The sequence below is a fragment of the Podarcis tiliguerta genome (assembly GCF_965153285.1).
Source record: "Podarcis tiliguerta genome assembly, chromosome: 3".
Lineage (NCBI taxonomy): Eukaryota > Metazoa > Chordata > Lepidosauria > Squamata > Lacertidae > Podarcis > Podarcis tiliguerta.
In genome coordinates, this window is record NC_139536.1 from 100,154,575 (window position 1) to 100,181,852 (window position 27,278).

The 27,278-nt window shown below is 42.9% G+C and overlaps 1 protein-coding gene across 43 annotated transcripts in view; it reads left to right on the forward strand.

Moving 5' to 3' along the window:
* Window positions 1-438: 438 nt before the first annotated feature.
* PUM2 (pumilio RNA binding family member 2) overlaps window positions 439-27,278 on the forward strand; it is a 59,553-nt gene continuing 32,713 nt past the window's right edge. For 3 of the 43 annotated variants that reach the window (XM_083431489.1, XM_083431490.1, XM_083431502.1), the window contains exons 1-9: window positions 475-769; window positions 16,185-16,253; window positions 18,120-18,225; window positions 18,420-18,607; window positions 20,165-20,340; window positions 22,000-22,273; window positions 22,714-22,807; window positions 23,672-23,794; window positions 26,742-26,884. In XM_083431489.1, coding sequence (XP_083287615.1) covers window positions 16,203-16,253; window positions 18,120-18,225; window positions 18,420-18,607; window positions 20,165-20,340; window positions 22,000-22,273; window positions 22,714-22,807; window positions 23,672-23,794; window positions 26,742-26,884 — 1,155 coding nt within the window. In that variant the 5' untranslated portion in view covers window positions 475-769; window positions 16,185-16,202. Of the gene's footprint in view, window positions 803-984; window positions 1,768-10,136; window positions 10,500-16,184; window positions 16,254-18,119; window positions 18,226-18,419; window positions 18,608-20,164; window positions 20,341-21,999; window positions 22,274-22,713; window positions 22,808-23,671; window positions 23,795-26,741; window positions 26,885-27,278 lie in introns of those variants that run through there. The other 40 variants (XM_083431491.1, XM_083431493.1, XM_083431503.1 and 37 more) reach the window with 33 other exon arrangements.

The following is a 27,278-nucleotide window of genomic DNA, read 5'->3' on the forward strand; positions in this document are numbered from 1 at the left end:
CCCCCCCCTGCCCTCCAAATCGTTCCCACGCATTTGAACGGTTGCCATTGCGAGGTGGCGGGCTCTCCTTCCTCGGAGGCTTTTAAGCAGAGGGTGGATGGCCACCTGTCATGGATGCTTTAGCAGAGATTCCTGCATTTCAGGGGGCTGGACTAGATGACCCTAGGGGGAGTTCCTCCAAACTCTAGGATTTGCAACGGGTCCTGGGAACGCGAATGCCCGCTGGACGTGCCCACAGAGAACCGGAAGTATTGAGCACCGGCTCGTTTTCACCACCTCTTTGCTTTTACAATGTCTTTGTGCTTGGGAGGCCGTTCCTCCTCCTCCTCTCTCGCACCTTGTGCGCAGGCGCAAAGCGCGCGCCGCGCACGTTGGGCGGCGACGCACGCGGCTCCCGATACGCTCCCTTTCCTCCTTTCCCTCCCTCCCTCCCGGCGTCGACGGACGGACGGGCCGGCGGCGCGCATGCGCCGTAGCGCGTTGCCGTTGCCGCCGCCGTTGCTGCCGCTGCTGTGTATGCCCGTCCCTCTCTTTCTCTCAGTCGCTCGCCATGTTGTTGTGAGTCTCCCTCACGGCGGCGAGGGTGGAGGAGGGGGAGGGACCACGACGGCGGCGGCGGGGGGAGGAGGAGGAGGAGGGGGAGGCGGGAAGGCGACGGGGTGGCTGGGTAATTATAGGTGAAGGTGTACCCGGAGGAAGGAGGAGGAGGAAGAGGAGGAGGAGGAGGGAGCCCGCCCCCCCCGTGTGTCCGTTACAGGCACACTAGCCCGTGAGTATTCGGCTGCTGAGGCGATGGGATGAGGTGGGTGGGGGAGGGGATGGAACGGCGGGAGGGGGGGGAGCGCGATTGAGGGAGGAGCAGGAGGGCGAGTCCATTATTATCCTCGCCCGCCGCACGGTCGCTCACCCACGTCCTATTGTTTCAGACCCGGGGATTGGAGTATTTTTTTGGGGGGGGGGGGGAGAAAGACAGACAGACAGACAAGGAGAAGAGGCCGCTGCTGCTGCAGCTGCTCCGGGCCTGAGCGCACGTCTTCGGTGCCCTCTGTCTCCACCCCCCCCCACACCAACCTCTTTCTCCGGCCCTCCCTTTGTGTTGGCGAGCACTAGGCCCGTCGGGCAGGCCCCTCGCTGCTGGAGGCGGCGGGGAAGCCATAGGGAAAAGCGGGGTGGGGAGAGAGGAGGAGGAGGATGAAGAGAAGAAAGGAGGGCGCCTGTGTGGGTGTGGTGCTTGCTTGCTTGGAAGCAAAGAGAGGAAGGAGTCAATATGGTGCTGAGGGCGACGTCTGCACGGCGGGCGGGCTGCTGTGTCCTGATCCGGGCAGCTCCGTCTCCTGCTTGTTTTGTTTCGCCCTGTCCGTTTTAAAACGTCTCGTTTTGCTTCGTCTCTGCCAAGCGGGGAGCTCGGGACAGGCGAGGGAAGAGCCGAGAAAGATAATTTTGGAAGTGGGTGGGGCAGTGTGTTGTGAAAGAAGGGGGATTGTAAGAGAGATTCCCCCCCCCCCCTGTTTTTGGTATTGGGGTGGGGGAGAAAGATTTCAGTTTCTCCTCTTTAACAGAGAGGGTTAGGGGAATGAATAGGGTTTGTGTAGGTTTGCCCCCCCCCCCCAATCGTGTTTGAAGGCCTGCTATTGTGGGGCTGCAAAGAGGCGAGAGGGTTTTTTTGGAGGTGCCAGCCAAAGGACTGTTAACCACAGCAAAGAGCACGAAGCAAAAAGGTTAAATCTTTGCCTGCAGAAACTGGTCTGACACGCTCAGCCTAATTTGGTGAGCCTTCTGCTGTGGGACTAAGGTCGTAGCGAGGAGGCTCTGAACCGTGGGGTGTTTTACGGAAAGTGGGTATCGTGGATGGGTGCTTGTTGTGGTGTTGGTCCCTTCCAGCCAGGGGACTGTATTTGATGGATTGGTAACCCGAGAAAGGAGAGAGATGTAACAAAAGGGTGCACAGAAGGGAAATGGCAACTAAAGAAGTAACATTCTTCTGTTACACTGGCTCTAGGGGAGGGTGTGCAAAGACTTATTGTAGACTTATTGCACAGTATGTCTTAAAACATTCATTGACATAGTAATCCTGGTTCTGTGGGTTGTTGGTTTGATTCCTATTGTCAGTTCCCCCTGTAGAAGAAAGAGTCTGGATGCCCCTTGTATAGTGTACACATGATTCCAGGTGAGGAAATAGGTTACAAATTGATGGGATTCTCTTGATTGGAAGACACTTGAGAAGGTGTTTGGGTCTGCTGGAAGCATCCATGTGGCTTAAAGTGCGAGTCCTTGGGATTTGTTGAAAGGCCAGCCAAAGAGATGCCACAGGGAATCTGGAACATGGTGACTTGGAAATTAGTCTAGTTAGGAAGAATTTGTGAGGTGAACTTATTTTGGTGTCTGGGGAAGAAAAACTTAGCACGTCTTTGTGGGAGGATCAGCAAGAAGTGTGGTAAAGGCCGCAAGAGAAGTCAGCAAAACAGGAACTAGTGTGGGGGAACTATGAACAAGTTTGGTTATTGGAGGTATGGTAAGATGCTGAGTAGAAAAAAGGGAAAGAGTCGGATATGCAAGACACGTGGTGGTCATACAGGCAGATTTTCTCTTGTTCAGTAGAAGGTTTGAATAATGTGCCTTAGGAAAAAAATGTAAATATAGTATCTGTGTGAGGAAGCAGTTTGCATGAAATGAGTAACTGACATTTGATTATACATTCTGGTAAATGTGGTTTCACACACAGCGTTTCCCCCCTTTTAGTCTTTAAGGAAACAGTTTTTTAGGTAGGGTATGTGAGTTTAAGTGTTGACTTCCTCTGCAGCAAATTATATTGGAGCATGCAACTTTTCAGACCTATCAGTGCATTATGCATTTCTGTTGTATATTGAGGAGGGCTAATTGACAGCTTGTACATTTTTATTAAGCATGATAAACAAGCATATGTTCTAATGTATTTAACACTGTAATGAGTTTTGAGAATACTTTTCCTCCCAATTCCAGATCAGTGATATAGGAATGTAAAATTCCAGAGTGTAAAAGAAATATTTTAAAATAAATAAATAGCTTGATTCTCTGTCAGGTGGTGAATCTTTTTGGCTCCATGGGACAGATCCTTATCAGAATCAACCCTGTGAGACAAATTTGACAGATGGGTGGGGCCACCCACCTCTCAATCAAATGTCATGATGAGGTCACGTTCAAGGTGCTTTGAAGTACAAACTTCAAAACAACTTGCAAGGTGCTGCTGAATCAGGAAGGGGTTTATGACCTATATGCAAAAAAAAATAAAATAAAAAAATTCTTCTGGAGACAGTGAGGAGGCTTTCTCAGAAGGCCTCTAACATTTCAGCTCCTGGAATGAAGGAACCTCTGTGCATTCTGCCCATTACTTTGCCACAGGAAACAATGGAAGAGACTGAAAGGAGCTTACCTGGGTGCTTTTCTAATTTCCTTCCCAAATGCATATGCATACTTTTTGAGTCCTTCCTGCTGTTGCTGGTGCACACCGAGAGGCAAGAGTGAGAGAGTGCCAACTGACTGGCTGCCCCAAGGAATGCACAGTATGCAGAAGGCAAAAGCAACTATTCAGAAATGAGCAGCAAGAAAGGGAACAGTTGATACTACACACTTGAGGAGCAGCCCATCCAGGGGCAAAGCAAACAGCACCAAGAGCCCAAAATTTTACTGTTGCTGCAGCAACTTTGAAATGAGCAGGCCATGCCTACAATGGACTATTTTCTCCCGTCTCAGCGGGGGAGGAATTTCCTGCAAAAATGGAGAGTGGAGGAGCCTTTGTTTTAGCAGGGAACATGTTTGCAGTGAAATCCTCTGCTAAAACGGATGTTTGTTTTCTTTGTTTTAGCAAACGCCTTCTTGATTTAGAAATTATCTTTGCCCATTATGTGATATCATAAATAATGTAAATTGGTATGTTTGGTTTGGGCAAAATGGCCTCACTGGCCAAGATTGGCCCATAGCCCAAAGGTTCTCTAGTTTGTTCCATAAACATCTAAACTAGATGGGTGGCACTTAATGTCTCTGTAGATGTTTCCTAAACTTAACACCAATATATGTGGAGAAGCTTAAGTATAAGGATGCTCAAGCAAGAGGACTTCCCTTCCATCTTCCTTTGAAACCTCATGAGCCCCTCAGAAAGCCTCATTAGGAACCATCCACAATAGCATGGAATTGCCACATTGTACCAGTGTCCACTTGTATTGTTGCATACTGTTCTCAGTCTGGGAAATGGCTTTTTGGAATAGAGTGGGAAAGGCCTCTTGCGGAAACATCCTCATGCTTGCTGTTTTCTGGATTAAGCTTTATAGGAAACATGGCATATTCTCTAGTCCACATTGAAAAACTATTTTCAGGGTGTGATCCTGTATGCCTCTCATGCTGGGAGGTGAGAGTGAGCAGCCATTGTTATGTTGGTGCAGCTACCGTTGCATCTTATATGGGGTCAGCCCCATACATGAGAGAGGAAAAAACTGCTCTGGAAAATGCACCATGGAATAACATACAATTGAACAATATTTTGTCTATGGCAATATTGCCAGTATCCACTAATCATGGGTTGTTGTAGTACTGACCCCCATACCACTCTTATGATTGAGGGAGTCAGTGCACTGATGGTGATACATGCCTCAGGACACTCTTCTACCAATCCATACACACTGATGTCACCATTCCTCCTCAGGCAGGTGTTTGGGTCTCATTATGTTGCATACTGCTCAAAATAATTGCATTTGATCACACACAAGGGGAATGAAGGACAGGCTGCTGAGTATAGTACCTGCATTGTCCCATTGGCAGGAGATCTGCAGAGAGGACTCATGTCCCTCCTCGCTCCCAGGATTCAAGACACACTGTGGGAGAAAATAAATATATGTCAAAGGGAGAACAGGAGGAACCAAGACAGAAACCATGGTATGCCACAACCACACACTGATAGCAGACATCTGCAGCAATTCACTGCATTGGGCAGTGGTGGGAAATCTGGCTTTCCAGATGTTGTTGGACTGCAACTTCCATTGGACCCAGTCAGTGCAACCAGTGGTCAGGGATTATTTGGAGTTGCAGTCCAACATCATCTTGAAGGCCACAGGTTTTTCACTCCTGCCACATGGGGTTGGGAAACAGGAGATTGGAGCAGTGGGGATAAGGGAGAAAATGGCTCCCTCACTGTTTACATGCTTTGTCTAGCAATAGTCATGTTACAGACACAAGAGGAAGCTCCTTCAATTTGAAGCAATTCTTCAAAAATTACAGAACAGTGCCTGCCTGGTCAACCAGCAGGCAGGAAACAGATATTATTGGGCTGCCAATGTCAAGACCCAGTTATGAACACCAGGTTCCTGTAGGTTGCAAGAGGAGCCCTGGTAAAGCAGCTGAAATTTTACATGCAGGATATATTGTATTCAAATCCAGTTATCACTAGAAAAGGAAAGGGACTTTGACATTCAGGAACATCTGAACCAATATGCATGAGCATTGAATAGTCCCGTACACCTTTTGACTGATGCTTTCCCCCTCTAAACTGGGTGCCTCTATACACCTTTGTATCAGCACTTACCCCACAGTGCACCCTGAGTGGCATGTCCTCTTGCAGTCCTGGGAGAGTAGAGGGTCTCTGGCTCTGGCCACTGGTAGTAACAAGCTACGTGTCCCACCCTGAGACCAGCTGAAGCTAGATTGCATCTGGGGATGGAAAAGGTGTCCCTAGCTACCAATCCCGAACAAGAAAGGAACAATGCACATGGGAAAGTCATAGCACTAGCACCTTTAAGACACTCCATTTAGGAATATATTCACTTTTGACATAACTTTCACACATAACCTGTGAGGAGCCTGCTTGGAAAACATATCATAGAGGAACAGCTGGGAGCATCCTGCTTACTGTTGACCATAATGACATGGATCTCCTTTGTGGTTCTGTGTGTTGGTAGGTCTTGTTCCATTGGGAGAGGACCTGTGGAGATAATAATAGGCAAGCAGCCTGTAGCTGGAACACCCTGACCTGGGCACACAAGTAGTAGGTGTTTTGAGGAAACAAGAAAGCTGAGCGGTGCCAGTTCAGTGTTCTGCCAGTACTCTTTCCTGGCCTTCCAACTCTCTATGAAGGTGAGATATTTCAGTGACTCTGGCAATAAACCCCTTTGGATTGTAGTGGAACTCTTGTGTGCAATGACAGTTCAGTCAGCTTCATTTATCTGTGCTGTGATCTGATAAGGCAAAAGTGCTTGAGTCTTTGGCTGGCAGTAACAGTGGTTGGATTCTAGTGCCTGGGCTTTGCCAATGGAGAGATTTGCCTGCATTTGGGAATGAGTGTTTTCCTTGAGTAGGTGATACTGCTCCCTTCTGGAAAAGAACTTGAGACAATGCAAACAGAAACAAGTAGTCTTCAACACTTGACTGGAAAGTACAATATTTGTGATAGAAACTCAACAGGTAAGCTGATCCTAATAATGGATTTAGCACTAGCCCTTGTTCAGTGCTATGTGAACAAGCTGAGCCCCCTTCACACGTGTGCATTTCCTCTTCCTTTCTTCAAACTCTTAACAATGTGGAGTTAGGTTAAAATAAGCCAACTTTACACTGTAGTTTGTGAAGCTGAATTGTTTAAACTACGACAATAGATAATGGTAACTACAGTTCCTAGTTAGAATGACACTGTAGTTGACAGTTGAAATGTGCTAAAAATGGAAGCGAAAGCTTCCCAACGCCCCTTGGCTTTGCGTTAGGAGGATGGGGAAGTGGAAGCAGGGTAGGTTTGTTAATGTAGCATGAAAAGACATGGTTTAGTCCAAAATAACTACCAATATTTAAGTTCTAGGTGTTAGGAGACAAACAATAGGGGCTAGTGGCTGGGTTGAGCTTGCAGGAGCTGCTTGTTGTCATGCCCAGCTTGTGAGTTTTCCAGGAGCATGTGATGGCCACTGTTGGGGACAAAATGTTGGGCCAGTTGAACCCTTGATCTGGGTAAGATAATTGCATCATGGACTAATAAAATAATTTGTTGATGCACTCTTAGAACTTCTTTCTGCCACATTTGATAAATTCTAATAACGTGAGTTGCCAAAATCCTGGAGATTGAGACAGTTTAAGAAAGGGGTGGTTGGATAATCTAGGAAACCACAAACAAGTCTGAATTTGATATCAGGGAAGATATTAGAGTAAATTATAAAGCCATTAACTAGTAAGTGCCTTGTTAATAATGTAGTGGTTTGTAGAAGGTGGCATAGGTTTAACAATAATAAATTCTGCCACACAAACTGCATTTTTCTCTTTATTAGCTTAAAGGGTGTTGGAAAACTGGATGTAATGTATATTTTTCTCGTTACATTTTAGTTAGGAAATTGGGTAAATGTGAGTTAGATAATGATATTGTTGGAAAACTACTCTCTTGAGTACTCCATGCCAGAAAAAACTGGAGAGAGAATTTTGAGTGAGAGCTCGGTCCTGGTACTCGTCAACATTTTAATGAAACCTAAACATTTTATGAAATCAAAACTCGTCAACATTTTATGAAACTTATGAAACTTAAACAGCAGTGACTTAGATGAACCGGTAGAAGGATTCTGATCATATTTGCAGCAGGTGACCCTACTGGTAGGGATAGGTGACATCACAGAGGAAAGGAATAAAATTCAGAATTAATGTGAATCTGGACTGAGACTTTCCAGGAAAATCAACAGAAACCAATGCAAAATTTTGCTATTATACAAAAGAAGATCAAATAAGCAAGTCCCAGACTTGAGGATAATGCATGTGAAATGGATTTCAGGATTGTATTTGATCACAAGCTAAACACAAGTCAACATGTGGGGCTGCAAAAAAGGCTGATGCTATTTTTAGGCTGTTTTAATAGAACTATAATTTCCAAGTCTTAAAGTGGCTGCACTTTATTCTGACCTCATTTGTAATCCTCCAGTCTTGGGCACTGCATTTGAAGATGGATGTAAGCAAATTGTAATGGGCTTAGAGGTGGTTAGGAAGATCAGAAAATGTCCTTTGAAGAAAAGTTGAAATAACAGGGTATGTTTATTTGGAAGAGAACATGATGATAGCACAAGAGGCAAAGACTTGTTTTCTGCTGTCCTATAGTACAGATCTAACTATAATGGTCAAGTTACAGGAGGGTAGATTTCAATTTAACATGAGTAGAAATTTCTTGATGGTAGGAACAACTCGGCAAGAGGTCTGCCGAAATAGGATGAAACTTTTAGTGGTGAAATAATTTGCATGCAATGGGATTAGTCATAAATTGGTAGTTTCCACAGCTTTTGTTAGTCCTAATGGTTACTTGGCAGAAAAGACTGGGCCAGATCCATATACAGACGTACCTTGGAAGTCAAACGGAATCTGTTCCGGAAGTCCGTTCGACTTCCAAAATATTTGACTTCCAAGGTGTGCCTTCCGATTGGCTGCAGGAGCATCCTGCAGCCAATCGGAAGCCACACCGGACTTTCAGCTTCCTAAAATCATTCAAAAAACGGAACAATCACTTCCATTTTTTGATCTTTCGGGAGCCGAAACATTTGAGTTTACAGGCGTTTGGCTTCTGAGGTTCCACTGTATACCATAGGTCAGATTTGACCTGCAGGCTGCTAGTTTCCTACCCTCCGTCTAAATCACTAAGCATGGATTTCTAGGATTTTTCTATAGGTGCCTTTTTATTAATTCTGGTCTATCATGGTTCCCTTTTAGTAATTCCAGGAAGAGGAGATTTACATGTTCCCTATGCTCTTACTTTCACATTTGTTTTGTGTGAGATAAAATACAATAAAAAAGCTAATTTTATTACTCCTTTAAAAAATTTCAGTCATTTCTGAAAATTTTAGACCCTTTGAAATAAAGATTTGTATAAAGGTGAGTGCTTTGCTGAACAATGGGCGGTATCCAAGGCTCCCATTGCACATACACATCTCCTCTGCAGACACCCCCCCCCCCCCGCCCCACACTCAGAATTGGCTTAGGGGGATTTGGGGACTCTTCAAAGTAGTTTTTTTGTAGCGTGGTGTGGGGAGTGGAAATAGAAGTGCCACTGCATCAATGAAACTCTGCAGCTTTGAATACAGCCCACTTCTTGACTTTTATCTTTGAACAGACTATAGTTACAAAATTAAAAAGAAAATAATTTGAAACAAATAAAGCAACAGCATCTGTTGCAGAAGCCTGTTTTGTTGTTGCACTAAGTAGGCAGCAGACCAATTCATCAGTGTTACGGCTTTATGAACTATGTAACCAAGGTCAGTACAGTGGTTCTTCAGGTTACATACGCTTCAGCTTACAGACTCTGCTAACCCAGAAATAGTACCTCGGGTTAAGAACTTTGCTTCAGGATAAGAACAGAAATCGCACAGCGGTGGCACAGCAGCAGCGGGAGGCCCCCATTAGCTAAAATGGTGCTTCAGGTTAAGAACAGTTTCAGGTTAAAAACGGACCTCCAGAACGAATTAAGTTCTTAACCTGAGGTACCACTGTAGTTGACTGGCATGCCAACCCTTTAGTGCTCTTAGGCTCCTATGCAGAGAGGAGAGCGAGGTTTAATTTTCATTTATTGATACATGGTGTATGAGTAACTACTTTGAGTTCCTGATTTGAAAGGTATGGCTTGTTGGAAGAATAGTTAAAAGCACTGCTTTTCTTCTAGAAAAAAGGTACTGGTACTCACCACAAAGTTGTTACAGTAAGTGCCGTACTTTTAATTAGTGCTTTTCTTCTAGGAAAAAAAGGTTGGTACTACATACCTTTAAGTACCCCCCACCAAAAAGCATTGGTTAGAAGATTGACAGGCAGCTGGATTAGAAGATTTTTAGTATATTACCTTACATATTCTAGGGCAGGCATAGACAAAGTTGGCCCTCCATATGTTTTGAGACTACAATTCCCATCATTCCTGACCACTGGTCCTGTTAGCTAGGGATGATGGGAGTTGTAGTCCCAAAACATATGGAGGGCCGAGTTTGCCTATACCTGTTTCTAGGGTAACGTCGGACTTTTGTGCTGGGCTTCCAAAGAGAAGCCAGTGTTTCAGAGCAAACTCCCTGTTCCTTATAGTTTGGATTTTTAGTTTTGAAATCCTAATTATAAGAACTGCATATTTTACGCTCCTTCTGTGGAAAGCCTTTTACGTTATCAATCCTTTTTCTTTTTAGGTTTCCACATGGTATGAAATTACATGTGTCCTCCTAGGTATGAATGAAGTGTCCTGGCAGGAGACCAAAGGAATGATGCATGTGAACATTGGTCAGGAAACCAGAGGGGTTGAACAAGGGGTTACCTCAGCTGGAACAGTAGGTGGAACAACTTCAGGGCCCAATTCAGGTGGAACCAATCCTCACTCCATCCCTACATCTGCAGTGTCAGGTGCTTCCAGTGTCCAGGTACCCTTCAGTGGATGGTCTCAGGACGATGCCACAGTTGGATATGTCTTCCAGAGGCAGGCTGGTGAGCAACTGAGTGGCTACTTCAGTAAGCACCGTCGGCCCACAGGAGATAGCATTCATGTAGATCATTCGGTAGGTAGCTTATTTGTGTTTTGCTTATAGTTCCCCCCCCCCCCTTTAACTCATATCTTTTGGAAAGATATGTATAGGTTAATTTATCATAAGCACAGCATTTAATCATGGCTGTTGGAAGTTAAACTTCTCAGTGTAACTGGCTTAAGGCGTGATACACATTAATATGAAAGTACCTAGTATTTCCCCCCTCAGGGATACTTTTAGTAGTTTTTAAAGTATTAGATTTCATGGCAGGTGGGTAGGTGGCACCAAGTGGTTCATCTTGAGAAATCAAAGAAAAGTGACAGGATGAAATTAAAAATGAATTTTGCATGTAATCTTGCCTGTTACACTTATACCCTACATTCAGTACAGAATAAATTGATCATGATTAATTTCCATTGCATGATACTTAGCCATGGCTAACTGTTGCTGATTCACCGAATCTCAGTAATAACACCTACATTATAAGCTTATTGTACACAATCTTGCATCCTGTTGAATGTTATTTTTCTAATGCTTTGGAGACTCGCGATGCCACATCTGGGGTTGCATCTGCCTACCCTGATGTCTGTAAGTTGGACTGACGTTTTTATTTAGAGTTCTATGTGTACAGCAGGCATAGGGAACCCTCCACATATTGTTGGGCCTACTTCTGTCATCCCTGACCATTGGTTATACTGACCGAGGCTGTTGGAAATGTAGTCTGGAGAGCCCCAGGCCCACCACCCCTGTGGTACAGCATAACATGTAGACTACAGCCACATGATCTGTACACTGAACTCTGGATTTACCTTTAGTCGTGTTCATTAAATTCAGTGGCTGTACCTGCATAAAACTTAGTTGAATGCCACCCTTTCTCGTACTTTGTTTCAGCATGCCATGTTTATTGTAGTTGGCATTTTAGAAAGATTCTTTTAGTCTCTGGAACAGTTCAAGCACAGCTTGCTGCTGCTGCTTTGAGTTTATCTACTCAAGATTTGAATAATTTTTTCTTTAAATTCAGGATTATACTCCTAAAAGAGTTTCTTTGCTAATACCTGATAGGTCTGTACCGGCTGGATAACTCAGGGGTACTCATCTTCAACTTTCTTGCTGTAGAGGAAATAGTTTTTTTCCATTGTAATTGTGTGGTTCCTGCAGAAACATCTGTGACCGCATGAACAACTATACTTCCGGATAGGACAACTTATATAAATTATTTCCTATGAAGAGCTTTATATAGATCAGAATGGAATGTTCTCTAGGATCACATTCCCTTCTAGACAAACTTCCGAGGGCCATTTTTCAGTGGTGGGCATGTCTTGAGGCAAAAGTATGTAGAGCAATAAATGTACATTTGCCCTTGCACAGGAGGCAAGATGCTTCACACACTGCTCTGTCCTCCATCCAGAGAAGCAAAAGGCAGTATTGGAGTTCAAGGACACATTCCAGCTAGGCAGAAATGTTTGGTGTGAAGTGGAACTGGTGAGGTTTCCTGGGGAGATCTCCAAGGGTCAGGTAGAGGGGACACATTCCAGCCTTGGCTCTAAGGTTCCTCACCAGCTCTCTGGTTACTTAAGTAAACTTAGCAGATAGGATGAATTACTGTTCTGTAGTCCTGCAGATCACACTTCCTATTTATTCTCATTACTGTAACCTGCTTTTGGCTTTTCCTTTGGTATGCAAATTGTTTGTATCTTGCAGAGTGCTGGAAATACTTAGAATAAAGAGAGTGCAAAAGGCACCATGCTTTCTGGAACATGACATGGTAACCAAGGACACAAAGTTGATTCTGAATTTAGTGTTTCAAGAGAAGACAAAGAGGGAAATAATTGACTTGTCAAAGAATTTTTTTCTGCATACTGATGCATACCTTTGGAATACAGTCTTTCTAAGAATCCTTGGTTTTAAAAGGTTCTGTCTTGCTCTGATTTTTCCTAACAAAGTTAAGAAAAGTTCATTATTTTTAATATTCATTTGTTGTTTTTACTATATAAAGGTGATTGTAGTCTGCGGTAAAACTTACTTTCTTGCATGGATCTGTTTAGTGCTCTTAATTTTTTTTATTGAACTAGGTCCTAGCATTGTACAGTGGTACCTTGGTTTACATCCATAATCCATTTTGTAAACCAAAGCAGGTTGTAACCTAAGGCGTGCTTTCGCCAATGGGGCCTCCCCTCCCCCCCAAAAACTGGTTGTACAGTGGTACTTCAGGTTACATACGCTTCAGGTTACAGACTCCGCTAACCCAGAAATAGTACCTCGGGTTAAGAACAGAAAACATGCTCCGGCGGTGCAGCGCGGCAGCAGTGGGAGGCCCCATTAGCTAAAGTGGTTCTTCAGGTTAAGAACAGTTTCAGGTTAAGAACGGACCTCTGGAACGAATTAAGTACTTAACCCGAGGTACCACTGTAATAATAAAAAAATGGGTTGTAATCCAAAAAAAGGGACACACACTTCTGGGTTTGATGTGGTTGTAATCCAAATAGGTTGTAATCCAAAGCGGTTGCAAACCAAGGTACCACTGTAGTTAGTTTTCAGCGTTCATGTCTTTTAAATATATATATATATATATATATATATATATATATATATATATATATTAATTTTTACAATACAAAATTATAAAAAATAAACATCCACTTTATCACCAATTCAGACTTTTTTGGACTTCCCTCAGCTCCTCTGAGAATCCTCCGTTTTAATCACTTCTTACACATTCCCTATTTAATATTGCCTTACGTTAATAACATATCCTAGTTTTCAGCGTTCATGTCTGTCTTGGATACAGTAGACATCGAGTGATAAGTCAACATTAGTTTTGTGATTTAAGGGGGTCTTTTGTGAGGGTGAATAATGTTGGCTGTCACCCATAAAGCAAATTATGAACCTCTATCTAACCCCTATGTTAAAACATGCTTTTATGTAAAACTAGGATCAAAAATCTGATTTTGAAAGTTGTGTTAATGACACATCATCAAGTAAAAATTAGAATGTATGGACAGTGTTGACCACGCTTCACAAGTAAAAAAAAAAAAATCATCAAAAATTCTGCCCAGTAATATAGCCAGTGCTTCCGTAAAGTCTTCAAATGAAGTGTCCATGCATGGCTCTAAACAGTAATCCTGAATCTCAAAATTTGCTCCCAAGTGTCTAAGTCTATGCAAACTCTAGGGAAACCATGTAGGTTGCACAGCTAGAAAGTTGGGATTATGTTCCTCATTAGAGTAAAGTTACTTAGTTACAAACTAGGGTGCTGTAATTGTTTCTTCCAGTAGATGATGATGATGATGATTAGATATCCACGCTTGCCCATGAGGTGGGTTACAGCAGTTGCACTGCAATATTTTTGTATGTAACCCTGTTTCTGTATACTAATAGCGAACTCATTCATCAAGTTCTGTTGCCTATGTAGCCAAGACAGCACCAATAGTGACTAAGAGAGGTATTGGCATGCTCGGGCGAACTCTGAACTTTGCAGAAGTACAGAAAGCCTTAACACAGTGGGATGGAGCATGCATGGCTGGCACAGAATGCTAAATCTTTCTGCCTGAGAAGGGAAAAACAATGGAGGAGGGAGAGTGGAATGGAGTATCTCGGGGAAGGCATGGCTGGCTGCCTGGAACGTTGAACAAGAGCATACTGCTGTGCAGCTTGTGTTAGGTCAACGTGTAAATTACATTTTCCAGTTGTAAATATTGAAAAGGGTGCTTTCAATGCCTTGCAAACAGGGTGTTATGGTATTCATCAACAAACCACAACCAGCAACCTGCACTTGTTCAGAGATGGGTAGATCAAACAGCTAGTGGATCTTAGCAGTTCAGATTTGCTCTTTATGAAGAGAAAAGGCAGCACTCTGTGTTGATTATCTTTTTAAGACTTCTCCTAATGTTACTTGTGTCATGTCATCCTCCTTCCAGCTTCTTTGTTGCAGGAGCTAACTTTATGATCTGTTCTCTTGCACCTCATATAGGGTTGTCCTTTGAACACATGCTTTCCTTTCTTTAGCTCAGTTCTGATTCCTTCAGCATTGTAGCAAATCCCTTACATGTCTTGGTGTTTGCCGGTCGAGCAATATAAATCAGTCTCCTCCTTCACCATATTTTGGGGCTCCACCAGAGACATCAACTAGAGATCCAGTTCCTTATCTCAAGAGGTTGAGTTGCTGCTCTGGAAATGGACAATAGAGCCCACATCTCCTTCAGATTTTTCTCTGTGTCCATTGTTCTCCAAGCTAGTAGTGGGGGCACTGTCTCATTTTGCACCTTGAATATTTCAGCATTTTCACCTGGAGCTCAAAGTTCAAAATGATGACATTAACTCTATGTTGTGTTATAATAGCAACAGCAACAATAACCAGTATTTTTTGCATGACTGGGCAGCAGGTTTGCTATAATGATAGAATAGAAGATGACTACTTTACTAAAATGCTTGTTAATGAGAATCAATGTATTCAGGTTTTAATTTTCATTATACATGCAATTGTAGGCATTCAGGTTATAGTCTTATTTTGTTGTTGTTGTTGATTACTGTTAACTCTGAATTTAATTTGGTGTTTTGAAAATAAACTAATAATGCAACAATTTGATTATAAAACATTGATTTGATTTGCGTAACATTTAAACCCAGTAGTAAATTTACGTAATCAGCAGAGCGTTGAGTCTTGGGTCCTTGCTTTAAAAAAAATATATATCTGCTCACTGATGTTCCTTAACATTTGAATGTCACAGAGATAGCCAGTAAGTTGAATCCAGTTGTGCTGTTTGGTTAGTGGAAGAGCTTTTGATCCAGTGGACGCCTGTACTAATGGAATAGGAAGGAGGCAATTTACAGCAGCTTTCCCTACTTTCCCTCTGAAAATCTGCTCCAGGGTGTCAGAGTGTTGGGAGAACTGTTCAGAACAGCCTGGAAGGTTGTGCTGGGGATTGGGGAAGGCTGTAAGCAGCGGTTCTCAACCTGTGGGTCCCCAGATGTTGTTGGACTACAACTCCCATCATCCCTGAGCTCTGGCCTTGCTAGCTAGGGGTGATGGGAGTTGTAGTTCAACAACATCTGGGGACCCACAGGTTGCGAAAGGCTGCTGGAAATAGGACAGGCAAATTTGCTGCCCCTCCTCTTGCACTCTAGTGGTGCAGTAGTAAAACTGTTAGCATAATTGCAAAGCTAGGTATGGTTTCAAAGACACTTCTGAAAATTGAATGGTTGCTTTTGGTTGTAGAAGGATACAAATGGATGCAAACAAGGGATTTAAAATGTACTATGGTGATTTATATTAGTTAATATATTCAAGGTATGCTTGGGTTGTGGGAGAGATGATAAATCATGTTTTCGGTGCTTTTTGTTTTTATCAAGGCATTTCTTATTGTTGTAAGGTTCATCTTTCTTATTTGTTTTGTAAGCTTTTCCTTTTTAAGAGTGCTTAGTAACTGCCTGAAATAAATTACTTAGGAAGTTTATCACATCAGTTTTACTTATTTGGGTATTACAGCAGCCGTTCATGGTGACTAAATAATGTACTTTCAAATATTTTTCATAGTTCTTTTCATTCACCAAGTGAATATTCAAGAGAATTGTCTGCTGCTCTTCAACCAAGGAAGTTCAATTAATAAAAAATGGGGCATAGTGAACAGGGGCATAACAATTTGGAAGCTACTTCTAAATTTTAAAAATATAACACATAGCTTTCAAGTGAAATCTAATTTTTATTTTTATTTTCTCCAGGTTCGCTCTGTGGATGAAATGAATCATGAGTTTCAAGCTCTTGCACTAGAATCTCGGGGAATGGGAGAGGTAAATAACTTTAATTGAAATGTATGGAATGGATTGTCGCAAGAATTTATAAATCACCGCTCTGTTAAACTTGGCACCACTTAAAAGAACCACAATTTAGGATATGTATCTTCTGTTGTTGGAGGAATTTTCAAGTCACCTTTTATGCAAGTACACTTTGAGTCTTGCATTGTACTTTCGGCACGAAAGCCTTAACACAAATAACACATACATTGTGGGAGAGAATGTGTTGGCAAGACTGAGTTTTTCTAGAAAACTCATCATCTGATGAAGGATTGATTCTGTGTGTCAAGCTAGTGTTCAAAGCTATCAGTAGCTCGAGTTCTTCAAGCCACAGTTTTCAAGATCCGAAACCATAGTACCATGTCTCCAAATATTCTGGTGCTTGTGGCAAAGGTGAAGTACTAAAGTGCACTAATATCTTCACCTTTTGCTTCCTGTTCTACATTTTTAAATGAACTTAGAGCTCTTCCTCGGTTCATTGGAATGCTTATGTGAAAATTATTGGGTAGAGGTATATCAGTTTTAAATGAGGCACTGTTAATATTGGCAAGCACTCAGAGAAAGCAAACATCACTTATATTAAGGAGAATGGCATCTGTTTCAGTTGGACACATGCACAGGGTTCCAGCAAGTATTTTTTCTTTAAACCGGAACATTTTAATGTATTGAAATAGCTGACATATTTTCCTGGATTTAGAATTAGTAACTTGGAAACCTCATGTCTATACAGAATGATAATACTAAATAAAGCTCAGTGGGAGAAATTCAGTGTTGTGCTAAAGTGATTGTTTTGACATGCCCTCCGCCCAGCCACGTTTGGGGAAGGAGGAGAGAAAACCCTATTGTGTAAACGTCCTGTCGCACAGTTTCTGCTGACATGACTCATTAGTTTACTGCTGCCCAAATCTCTAACTTGATTTTAGAGACTTGCTTGGAAAGGGCTGCATGTTGAGTGCTAGCAGTTTAGATTCATCCAGGGTGATCAAATCATCCCACCCCACCCTTTTTGAATTAGTTACTTGGAAACCCCAGGTCTATATAGAAAAAGATGCTAACTGAATTTCAAATGTTGCCTGAAAGCCAAATCAGTTTACATACTTTTAATGAGTGAATGCTGAGAATTGCAGCCATTTGTGTATACCAGTTTTTAAGACTGAGAGTAGCAAGATTTTTATAAGAATTGCACCTGACAAAGAGTAGCATAGATCACTTTGTACAAACAAGTTTTATGTCTGAATGGAAAATGATCCTTCGGAAGCAGCCTTGGCTGAAGGGACCAGTGCATCTTTATTTTTTTGGAACTTTTAATAGGTGTTACATTCTCCATGGCCCTAAAGTAGCAGGTATCAGGCATGTATACTGGTGCTGAAGTGTAATACTTATTAGACATGTTTCTGGTTTGATTTTCATTAAAATGTATTTCAGTTTGGATAGGTAAGGAACCAACCTGTAATGTGGCAGTTCTGTGCACAGTTCTGTGCATTTTGTCTTGTTTAATTTAGATGTTATTAAATCAGGTACCTGAAGATAGGGTTGAAGTCTTAATTACAAACTATGTAAAGCCGGAATCTATGACCCTGTTTGACTTTCATCAGACTAGGCCACTAGGTCAGAGATAATGGGAGTTGTAGCTGAACTACATCTGGAGGGCCACAGGTTTCCCATCCTTTTTCTAAAGTTTTATGTACTAATGTATGCTAGTACTAAATTTAGCAAGGTTCACTTATAATGGGCTATACCACTGCTTCACTCTCCTAAACACCTCCTGTTTAGCATGCCTGTTCCGCAGCTTTGTGTCAGCACCAGATAACAAATAAACTGAAAACTAACCAGTTTTAACTGTGGTATATCCTTTTTAAATAGCTGCTACCTGCCAAAAAATTTTGGGAACCAGATGATCCAGCAAAGGATGGACAAAAAGGCATATTCCTTGGTGATGAATGGAGAGAAACTGCCTGGGGAGCACCTCGTAAGTGATGTGCATTTAAGGAACTTATGGTCAGAAATCACTTGGGAAAGGAATTACTGGGGGAAGGAATCACACTCATTATGCTTTAGTGATCTAAACAAGCTCACTGAACGAAGTGTCATTAACTTAAGTATTTAAAAACTATATATATATATTCATGCAAGTTACATTTCAGTTTTTGTTTTTTTAAACAGACCACTCTATGTCTCAGCCTATTATGGTTCAGAGAAAGCCTGGACATGTTTTTCATGGAAACAGTGAAGTGAATGCTGTCTTATCTCCTCGATCAGAGAGTGGTGGCCTTGGCGTGAGCATGGTAGAATATGTGTTAAGTTCTTCTCCAGCGGATAAATTGGACTCCCGATTTAGAAAAGGAGCTTTTGTAAGTAACTTGGTTACGTCAACAAAATATTAGACCATCCTAAGCTGGATCCCCCATTAGACTGCACTGGTTCCAAATCAGTATTAATAAGAGTTGGACTAGCAAATTTTGGTTCCCATTCTGACCTGTGGGAAGCAGTGTTTTCTGTTAACATGATTATTTCCTGTAGGGCATTTGAGCATATATGTAGACAAGAATTGTGCATGCATAACTGCATGAGTCTCTGCTTGTATGAAACTCAGTTTCATTGAAATCTTTATGAAATCTTTACTTCCAAATAATAGCTGTGTTTAGAAACTCCATATAGGACACTTTACACATGTGGAACAGACTCCCTTGGGAGGTGGTGGACTCTCCTTCCCTGGAGGTTTTTAAGCAGAGGTTGGATGGCCATCTGTTATGGATGTTTATCTGAGATTCCTGCATTGTAGGGGGTTGGACTAGATGAACTCTTGGGTCCTTTCCAACTGTAAGATTCTATGTGTTCACCAGGGTATAAACTATTTGACATTTTTATTAGTATTCAGCTGAAAGTTGTATTTTATTTAACACTTCCATATTTACGGAGAACAGTCAGTAATGAAAAAATAATAGGTGTGAAAATAAGTTACATCCTACAGCTTCATGACAGTGGGTTAGACACAGAGATTCCATGAGGGGAGTTGATTTTTACCAATTTTCTCCTGCTTGTCCCCCTCTCCCAAATCAGTTTTGAAAGGTTGGCAGAAGACCTTATTGAACCTTGTGGGAGGAGGCTACAGGTGGGAGAAGGCAGAAGGTGAATCAGCAAAAATTTCCTTTCCTCTGTGTGTACGGGATTCTTTTAGATCACCAGCTCTTCCACAGATGAAAAGGGCTACACAGCTTTAGCAAAGGTTGGACTTTTTCCTTTGAGTGAAGATGCTCTCAGGTTGGATTTGAGCTTCCTCTAATGCTTGGAGGCAGGATTGCAGCTGAATAGAACATTTTGCCAGAGCAAAGAATCTCACCTATGCACTCATGGGGTCTGGACTCTAGACTGGCAGTAACTGACCAGGAATGTGTGGATAGCTTGATGAAAGAGTTGATTCATTATGTGGCAGCTTGAAAGAGGCAAGTTCCACCCCAGGGATCATTAGGAAATAGTTGAAAATATTTCCTAATACAACCAGAGAAAAATAGTTTGTTTCTTTTTGGTGTTACTTGTTTTTATGTTGGGTGGATGCAACTTGGACAGTTGTGTAAACTTGTGGGGCCTAGCCAATTGGGAGCAAAACTCTGTTTCAACTGTAATCCTGTCCTCAGATGCTAGAGGGAGCTCACATCCCACCTGAGATTAAAAAAAAAATTCATTCAAAGGAAAATACCTTTTGCAGGTAAGCCCAGCGGTTCCTTCTGTTTATCCTAGCAGTTTGCTTTCATGCATCAGCTTGTTTTGTATTAGACTGAAACTTCCTCAATCAAGGTATATTACTGAGTGTTATATGATTCATTGTGCAGTATAACATAGAATTAGATTGTTTTGTGGTGGTGCTCTTGCATTTTGTCAAATTCAGAATCAAACATTCTTTTCTTCAGGGCACTAGAGAAGCTGAAACAGATGGACCTGAGAAAGGAGACCAGAAAGGCAAGGCTTCTCCATTTGAGGAGGACAAAAACAGAGATCTTAAACAAGGAGATGATGATGATGATGTTACTAAAATAAATGGCAGAGGTTTGCCAAATGGAATGGATGCTGACTGCAAAGATTTTAAGTAGGCATTTACATTTTTCTAAAGATACAAAGTATATTTTTAAAGAAATAACAATTCTGAGTTCAGTAGGTTTTACCTCTTTTTCATTTTAGTATTAATGATTCATGTCCTACCTTCCTATTTTGCATAATACTCAGCCTCTTGCATGCTCTCTCTCTCTCTAAATTCACCTTAAATAGACAGGTCATCTTTAAATAGTTTAAAGTTCTATTTGTGTAGGCTATAAAACAAGTCGAAAGGCTTTGCTGTTCTAAGGTTGTTTTAAAGCCATCATAGATGCTTGCCGATCCAAATAAATGGCTGGGGGACATAGGAGAGTCTGTCTCCATATTTCACTTTGGCTTGTTTGACTACCGTATTAGAAGTTTGTGGGTATGATTTTGGCTGCTCCCTGTTCAATTATCCTTCTATATGGGCCCCACCAGCATGTCTACTCTGTGGCATATGCTTGACTGGTCCCCTGTCTGCTTTGCTTTGGTTTGTGCACACAAGTTGACTGTCCAGATCTATCTATTTAATGCTCCCCAGCCAGGATCACTCGTGCTGCTGGCCTGCCTCTCTTTCCCCCTCTTCACGCATTTGATGTGCTTAGATCTTCACTCATATGTAATTGACAGGATTCTTTACCATATCCCAAGAGCCTCAGTTGCCTTGTGTGTGTGTTCACTGGCTGAAGGAAATTTCTAGGCGGGTGAGGCAGCTTTACCAGCAGTGTCAAAAACTTTGCAATATATCTGGGGCAATGTAAGGATCTAAAAGAACCCTAGCTCCAAGGTGAGCACATTCTTGATCTCCAGTGGGGAAATGAGTAAGAGGTTTAGGCACATCTGGAGCGACATAGAGGCGGTTTGAGTTCTGTTCCTTTAAGCTAGACGCCTATTGGAGTAGGGACAGCTTTTGCCAGGGTCTTCTTGGCCTCTGTATGTTGAAAAGGGCAAGAAGGGGCTATGCAGGAAGCTCTTTTGGGTGGGTGGCTGATGACAACTAGAATAATAAACTTGCCAGTGGTCTTCCAGGTGAACAGATGAAGAGGTCTTTATTACAGTCTCTCTCTATATATACTTCAGTCTGGTGGAGTGTTTGTTGGTGGATGACAGTTGAAGAGCAAGAAAAATAGGGTGGAGTTGACTTTTCAGCAGAGCTGATAGAATAGCTCTTCTTAATCTCCCTCTCTACATTCTCTCTACCATCCGCACTTGTTAAATGGTGTCCCGCCCCATTAGACCACACTGTTCTGTCCACAAGATTTGTCCATTCACTTCAGCTACGGTTAGTGACAAGAGCATCCTGCAACAAAATGTTGCAGAGTATCCTTTCTGACAGGAGTGCTACAATACGGGCTCAATTCACTCTTTCTCTCCTATTCCCAGCTTTCTTTTCTGGCTGACTTTTAACATTCTCTGGCTCCTGAAGGCCATCAGTCCTCATTGGGCTGTTTCTGTAGTTAACCACCTGAGCTTGCTGTTATAGAGACTAATTCTTCTAGTTTCCAAACACAATCCCAGCATTTCAAACTGTTCTGTTAACGCCATTCAGCACAGCTGTATGCTGTTTTCCCTAGATCAGGCAACTACAGCTGATACTAATTAAAGAAGCATTTTCACTAATGCTGTTGTTTAAGCAATGAAGCTGACATCTATTTTGCATTCTTTTCCTAAGCAGTCGTACTCCTGGAAGTCGGCAAGCCTCCCCAACTGAAGTAACTGAGCGTCTGGGGCCGAACCCAAGCGCTGCTGAAGGATTGGCTTCCCTTCCTAATCCTGCAACCCACAAGCCACTGGTGGAAGAATTTTCTAACTCTGAATCTCAGAATTTGGATGCTATGGAACAAGTGGGTCTTGATTCTCTGCAGTTTGATTATCCTGGAAATCAGGTACAAATGGACTCTTCAGGAGCTACTGTGGGACTCTTTGATTACAATTCACAGCAGCAGGTTAGTGTTTTTATACAGCCACATTAAAAAGTGGAACTACAACATTTTGGCAATCACAGGCTTCGTAGAGATTTATTCCCACGTTCTTACCTATGTCCTGGAGTCATGGTTAGTTCCCAACATCAGCTCTGCATCATTGACTGGTAGGGAAGCTAAAAATGTGATAACCTTAGGATATGGCTATATTTGACTGCATGTTAACAGATCAGAAGCTTGCAACACAGAGCTGCCTTTTTTATTTTTTTACTTTAGTCCCATCCTTATTATAATGTGTAATTCTGCCGTGATATTGCTTAAGAATGAATTACACCTGAATTTAAACTTCATACATAGTGCTATGGATCTTGGACAGTCCTGTGAATGCATCTACACACAGTTGGTTTTTAAATTCTGATGTGGGATTGTTGCTAAAATTAAAAGGTTTAAATTGTTGTTCTTAGCTTTTTCAGAGGACTAACCCTCTCACTGTCCAGCAGTTAACAGCAGCTCAGCAGCAACAATACGCATTGGCAGCGGCACAACAACCACACATAGGTGAGACATTTTCCCAAGTTTATTTACTTAAATTTCAAGCTTAAAAAAGTGGCAGTGTATGATTGCTGCTTTTCTTTTAATTAGTAAAGGTAAAGGTAAAGGTACTCCTGCCCGTACGGGCCAGTCTCGACAGACTCTAGGGTTGTGCGCCCATCTCACTCAAGAGGCTGGGGGCCAGCGCTGTCCAGAGACACTTCCGGGTCATGTGGCCAGCGTGACATCGCTGCTCTGGCGAGCCAGAGCCGCACACGGAAACGCCGTTTACCTTCCTGCTAGTAAGCGGTCCCTATTTATCTACTTGCACCCGGGAGTGCTTTCGAACTGCTAGGTTGGCAGGCGCTGGGACCGAACAACGGGAGCGCACCCCGCCGCGGGGATTTGAACCGCCGACCTTTCGATCGGCAAGCCCTAGGTGCTGAGGCTTTTACCCACAGCGCCACCCGTGTCCCATTTCTTTTAATTAAAAGCTTGCTAATTTGGGCAGACTTTTTGACAAACTTGGAATTTTCATTGCTTAAAAGTGAAGTTCTAAAGGTATAGTAATAATAATTTAAAAAGCTGCTGTTCTAGCAGTGTGATACATTTTTAAAATGTATTTGGTTTTATAAATTTAGTTTTATAGAAATGGCAGAAATAACTTGGGACTACGGTATGAACGTTTCTTAAAGTAGAGCATGAACCTGATAGTTAATGAGAGAAGTGAGAGATACTTTAGTCTTAATTACCTTTTGAAGCCTCTTCAAGAACAGGTGACATAAATTTCTAAACCTAATGTGTTTACAATTTGAATGATGTAATGGGGTGTGTGTGTGTCTGTGTGGTGTCTTGTTTTTGGTGAAATTGAACTTTTTGTTACTGTAACAGGTGTATTTTCGGCAGGCTTGGCTCCAGCTGCTTTTGTGCCAAACCCATACATTATCAGTGCTGCTCCACCGGGTGCTGACCCATACACAGCAGCAGGCTTAGCTGCAGCAGCTACATTAGCAGGTAAGAAACTACCATCGCTCAAGTTAATTACAATCTCTTTTTCTCTAGAAATTTGAAAACTTTAGTGTTTGGGCATAAACCATCAAAAACGCACAAGAAGGTTGAAATACAGTCATACCTCGGCTCCTGAACACCTTTGGAGTCGTTCCAATTTTCGAACGTTCTTTTGGAAGCTGAACATCCGACTGGGCTTCCGTGGCTTCCGATTGGCTGCAGGAGCTTTCTGCAGCCAGTCAGAAGCCGTGCTTTGGTTTTCAAAAGTTTCGGAAGTCGAACAGACTTCCGGAACGGATTCTGTTTGACTTCCGAGGTACGACTGAGAACTAGTTTAGATATAAGACACAGTACTCTTTTCCCATTTGCTCCTGTTGCCTGAGACTTGGATTTCATGTTAAATGTGAGGAACAAAGATGTTGGATCAAGAATTATTCCTACTTTACCTGGAGGGGCTGTCAGACACTAGGGATTCAAACGTCTATTTACTGAAACATTTTAAAGGAAATTGCCTTTCTTATGGTCTACAGCCTTTTAACTAATAACCAAGGATGGTCATGCATCCCTCTTGAGTTCACCTTGTCACCAGTGGGTCTTGCAGATTGAAGAGAAGCATAGGGTATTAATTCCTATGTTCAGCTTGGGTTTTTTGCAGCTGAGTGAAGAGGAGCAGAGGAATTGGGAGTCTGAGAGAAGTGGGAGTAGATACCATATTTTTCGCACTATTGGACGCACCGGACCATAGGACGCACCGGACCATAGGAGGGGGAGAACAGGGAAAAAATATTTTTTCCTTGTTCTCCCCCTGTAAAACAAGGTGCATTCACCCGAGCGTGTGGAGCTGGCGGTGGGGGGAAGCGCTGCTTCCCCCCACCCCCAGCCTCAAAGATCCCTGAAGCCTTTGGAGCGCAGCGCCCTGCTGCCCTGCAGAGGCTTTGGACGCAGCCGTCCCCAAGCTAGAAGAGCGAGACGGTGCGCGCAGCTGTCCCCAAGCCAGAGCAGCGAGAAGGAGCCCTCCGTCTCGCTGTTCTGGCTTGGGAACAGCCTTACTAGCCTCTGCAGGAGAGCGGGGTGAACGCACCCCGCTGTCCTGGAGAGGTTTGCGCGCAGCCTTCCCAAGCCAGAGCAGCGAGAAGGAGCCCTCCGTCTCGCTGTTCTGGCTTGGGGACAGCCTTGCTAGCCTCTGCAGGAGAGCGGGGTGAACGCACCCCGCTGTCCTGGAGAGGTTTGCGCGCAGCCGTCCCCAAGCCAGAACAGCGAGACGGAGCCCTCCGCAGGCTCCGTCTCCCTGTTCTGCCTTTCGGCTTAGCGGCGCAGCCTGCATTCGCTCTATAGGACGCACACACATTTCCCCTTAATTTTTGGAGGGGAAAAAGTGCGTCCTATAGAGCGAAAAATACGGTATACAGTGGTGCCTTGGTTCTCAAATAGCTTAGTTGTCAAACAAATTGGCTCCTGAATGCCGCAAACCTGGAAGTAAGTGTTCTGGTTTGTGAGTGTTTTTCGGAAGCCGAACGTCCGACGTGGCTTCCGATTGAGTGCAGGAAGCTCTTGCAGCCACACCTTGGTTTTTGAACTGTTTTGGGAGTTGAACAGACTCCTGGAATGGATTCAGTTTGAAAACCAAGGTACCACTGTATACTATACACTTGGCTCTGACTTTATTCTGGCTTGACTAGCTAGTAGCCTTTAAAGGCTGAGGAGATGGCAAACTGTGATGGCAACAGTCTCTCATGGATGTGCAAATCTGCTCCTTCTTAGAGGCTTAAATAGCTACCTTAAGGCATGGTTTTGATGCCTGGGGGAATTGGCATGCTGTTCACCTTGGGCGCGAATAAAGCATTGTTACAGATTGCAAGGCTGATTGTACTTCCTAGCACTTTGAGTCCATGCATGCATGATCCGAACAGTTTAGAAGATATATAAAATAGCTAATTTTCATAGTGCCACAGCCATGAGAGAGCATGTGAGAACATTTTTAAAATGCTCTTGTTTAGGAGTGATTTTTTTAAAAAATTGTGCTGATAATCATAAATGATATGAGAGGTTCTGTGGGATTTAGCAGAGCTCTGTTTGTACACTACCACCGACTTTGGACCACAGGTTGTCCTTGTTAGCGGTTTTTGCATGTCTCCTATATCCCACATCCAGTTCTCTTCCTTTCCTCACTCACGTTACATGAGTTCTGGACCTTGTGTAACTCTGAGACGAGAGAATCATGGGACGCTTGCCGCTATCTGAATTGTTGGGGTTCTGTGTTGTACTTCCAATTCAGATATACAGTAGCACCTTGGCTTACGTTACTCTCAGGTAACGTAAACTTTGGATTGCTAAAGCGGCAGCCCCGGAAGTGTTTCGCCGCCAGTTCATGCTCAGAAGCACTCTACCACGCTGCATGCATGTGCAGAAGCGGTTCCTCCAGTTGCGGAAACCTAGATCTGATCAGAGCTCTGGAACGGATCCTGTCCACAACCAGAGGTACCACTGTACTGAAGATGAGTGAAGTAACATGTTCATTAGTTCTTACAGGGATGGCTCTTTAGGGCTCCTGCCCCTGTGCAGAAGAGGATTGTTTCCAATATATTCAGTGGTGTAGGTAGTTTTATATATATAGGAAGAAAGGTAGCTCTTCCACAGTTGGTATATCCCTTCTTATTTGTCTCTTTGCTGTGCTTGCTTATTTCTCTGTGGGAGGGTAATTCTTTTCCTCCCTCTTCTGATCAGAGGGTGAGAACGGTCCTCTTGGAACATTTACAGGGAGGGAGGGGAAAAATCTGTCCTGGGGGAGGAGTTCTGCTTTCAGGTATGTGTGCAGAGATTCCCTTTTTGGCATAGGATACTGGGTTTGTTTATGCGTGTGGTTTTCACACAACCGAGTTAGCACTGATCTCGAGGCTTTTGAGGAGAGATTGTAAATATTTGCGTGTAAGGCCATTTTTTCCCATTTTGTTAGGGCCAGCAGTGGTCCCTCCTCAGTATTACGGAGTTCCTTGGGGAGTGTATCCAGCCAACTTGTTTCAGCAGCAAGCAGCAGCTGCAGCAAACAACACAGCCAATCAACAGGCTGCATCACAGGCACAACAAGGGCAGCAACAGGTAAGCTGGGTGGACACACCTGAGGAGTTAATATATCTGTCTGCTCATGCAGTTTTATTGAATGCAATGCGTATTGTTTAATAAAAAATAATGGTATATCTAACAGTGCACAGTTTATGTGCTTGTCATGCTGGACAGCAGCCTATTCAGTCCATAAGCTTAATTTTGTCAGTGTATTTCATTATCAAATCAGCAGATGAGGGCAGCTCATCCCCCAGAGATGCGGGAAAGCCTCTATTCAGGTTAAAATTTTAGTTTGCCTTCTGAACTACAAAGGTCAGTTTAAAGTTTATAACTAGAAAGGCAGGCCTCTCCTTTTGCTTTTTAGTTGGCTTTTTTATTGTGGTAGGCAGGCTTCAGCTGAGTTAAGTGTTGCGAGTTTGCCTGCCAAAAT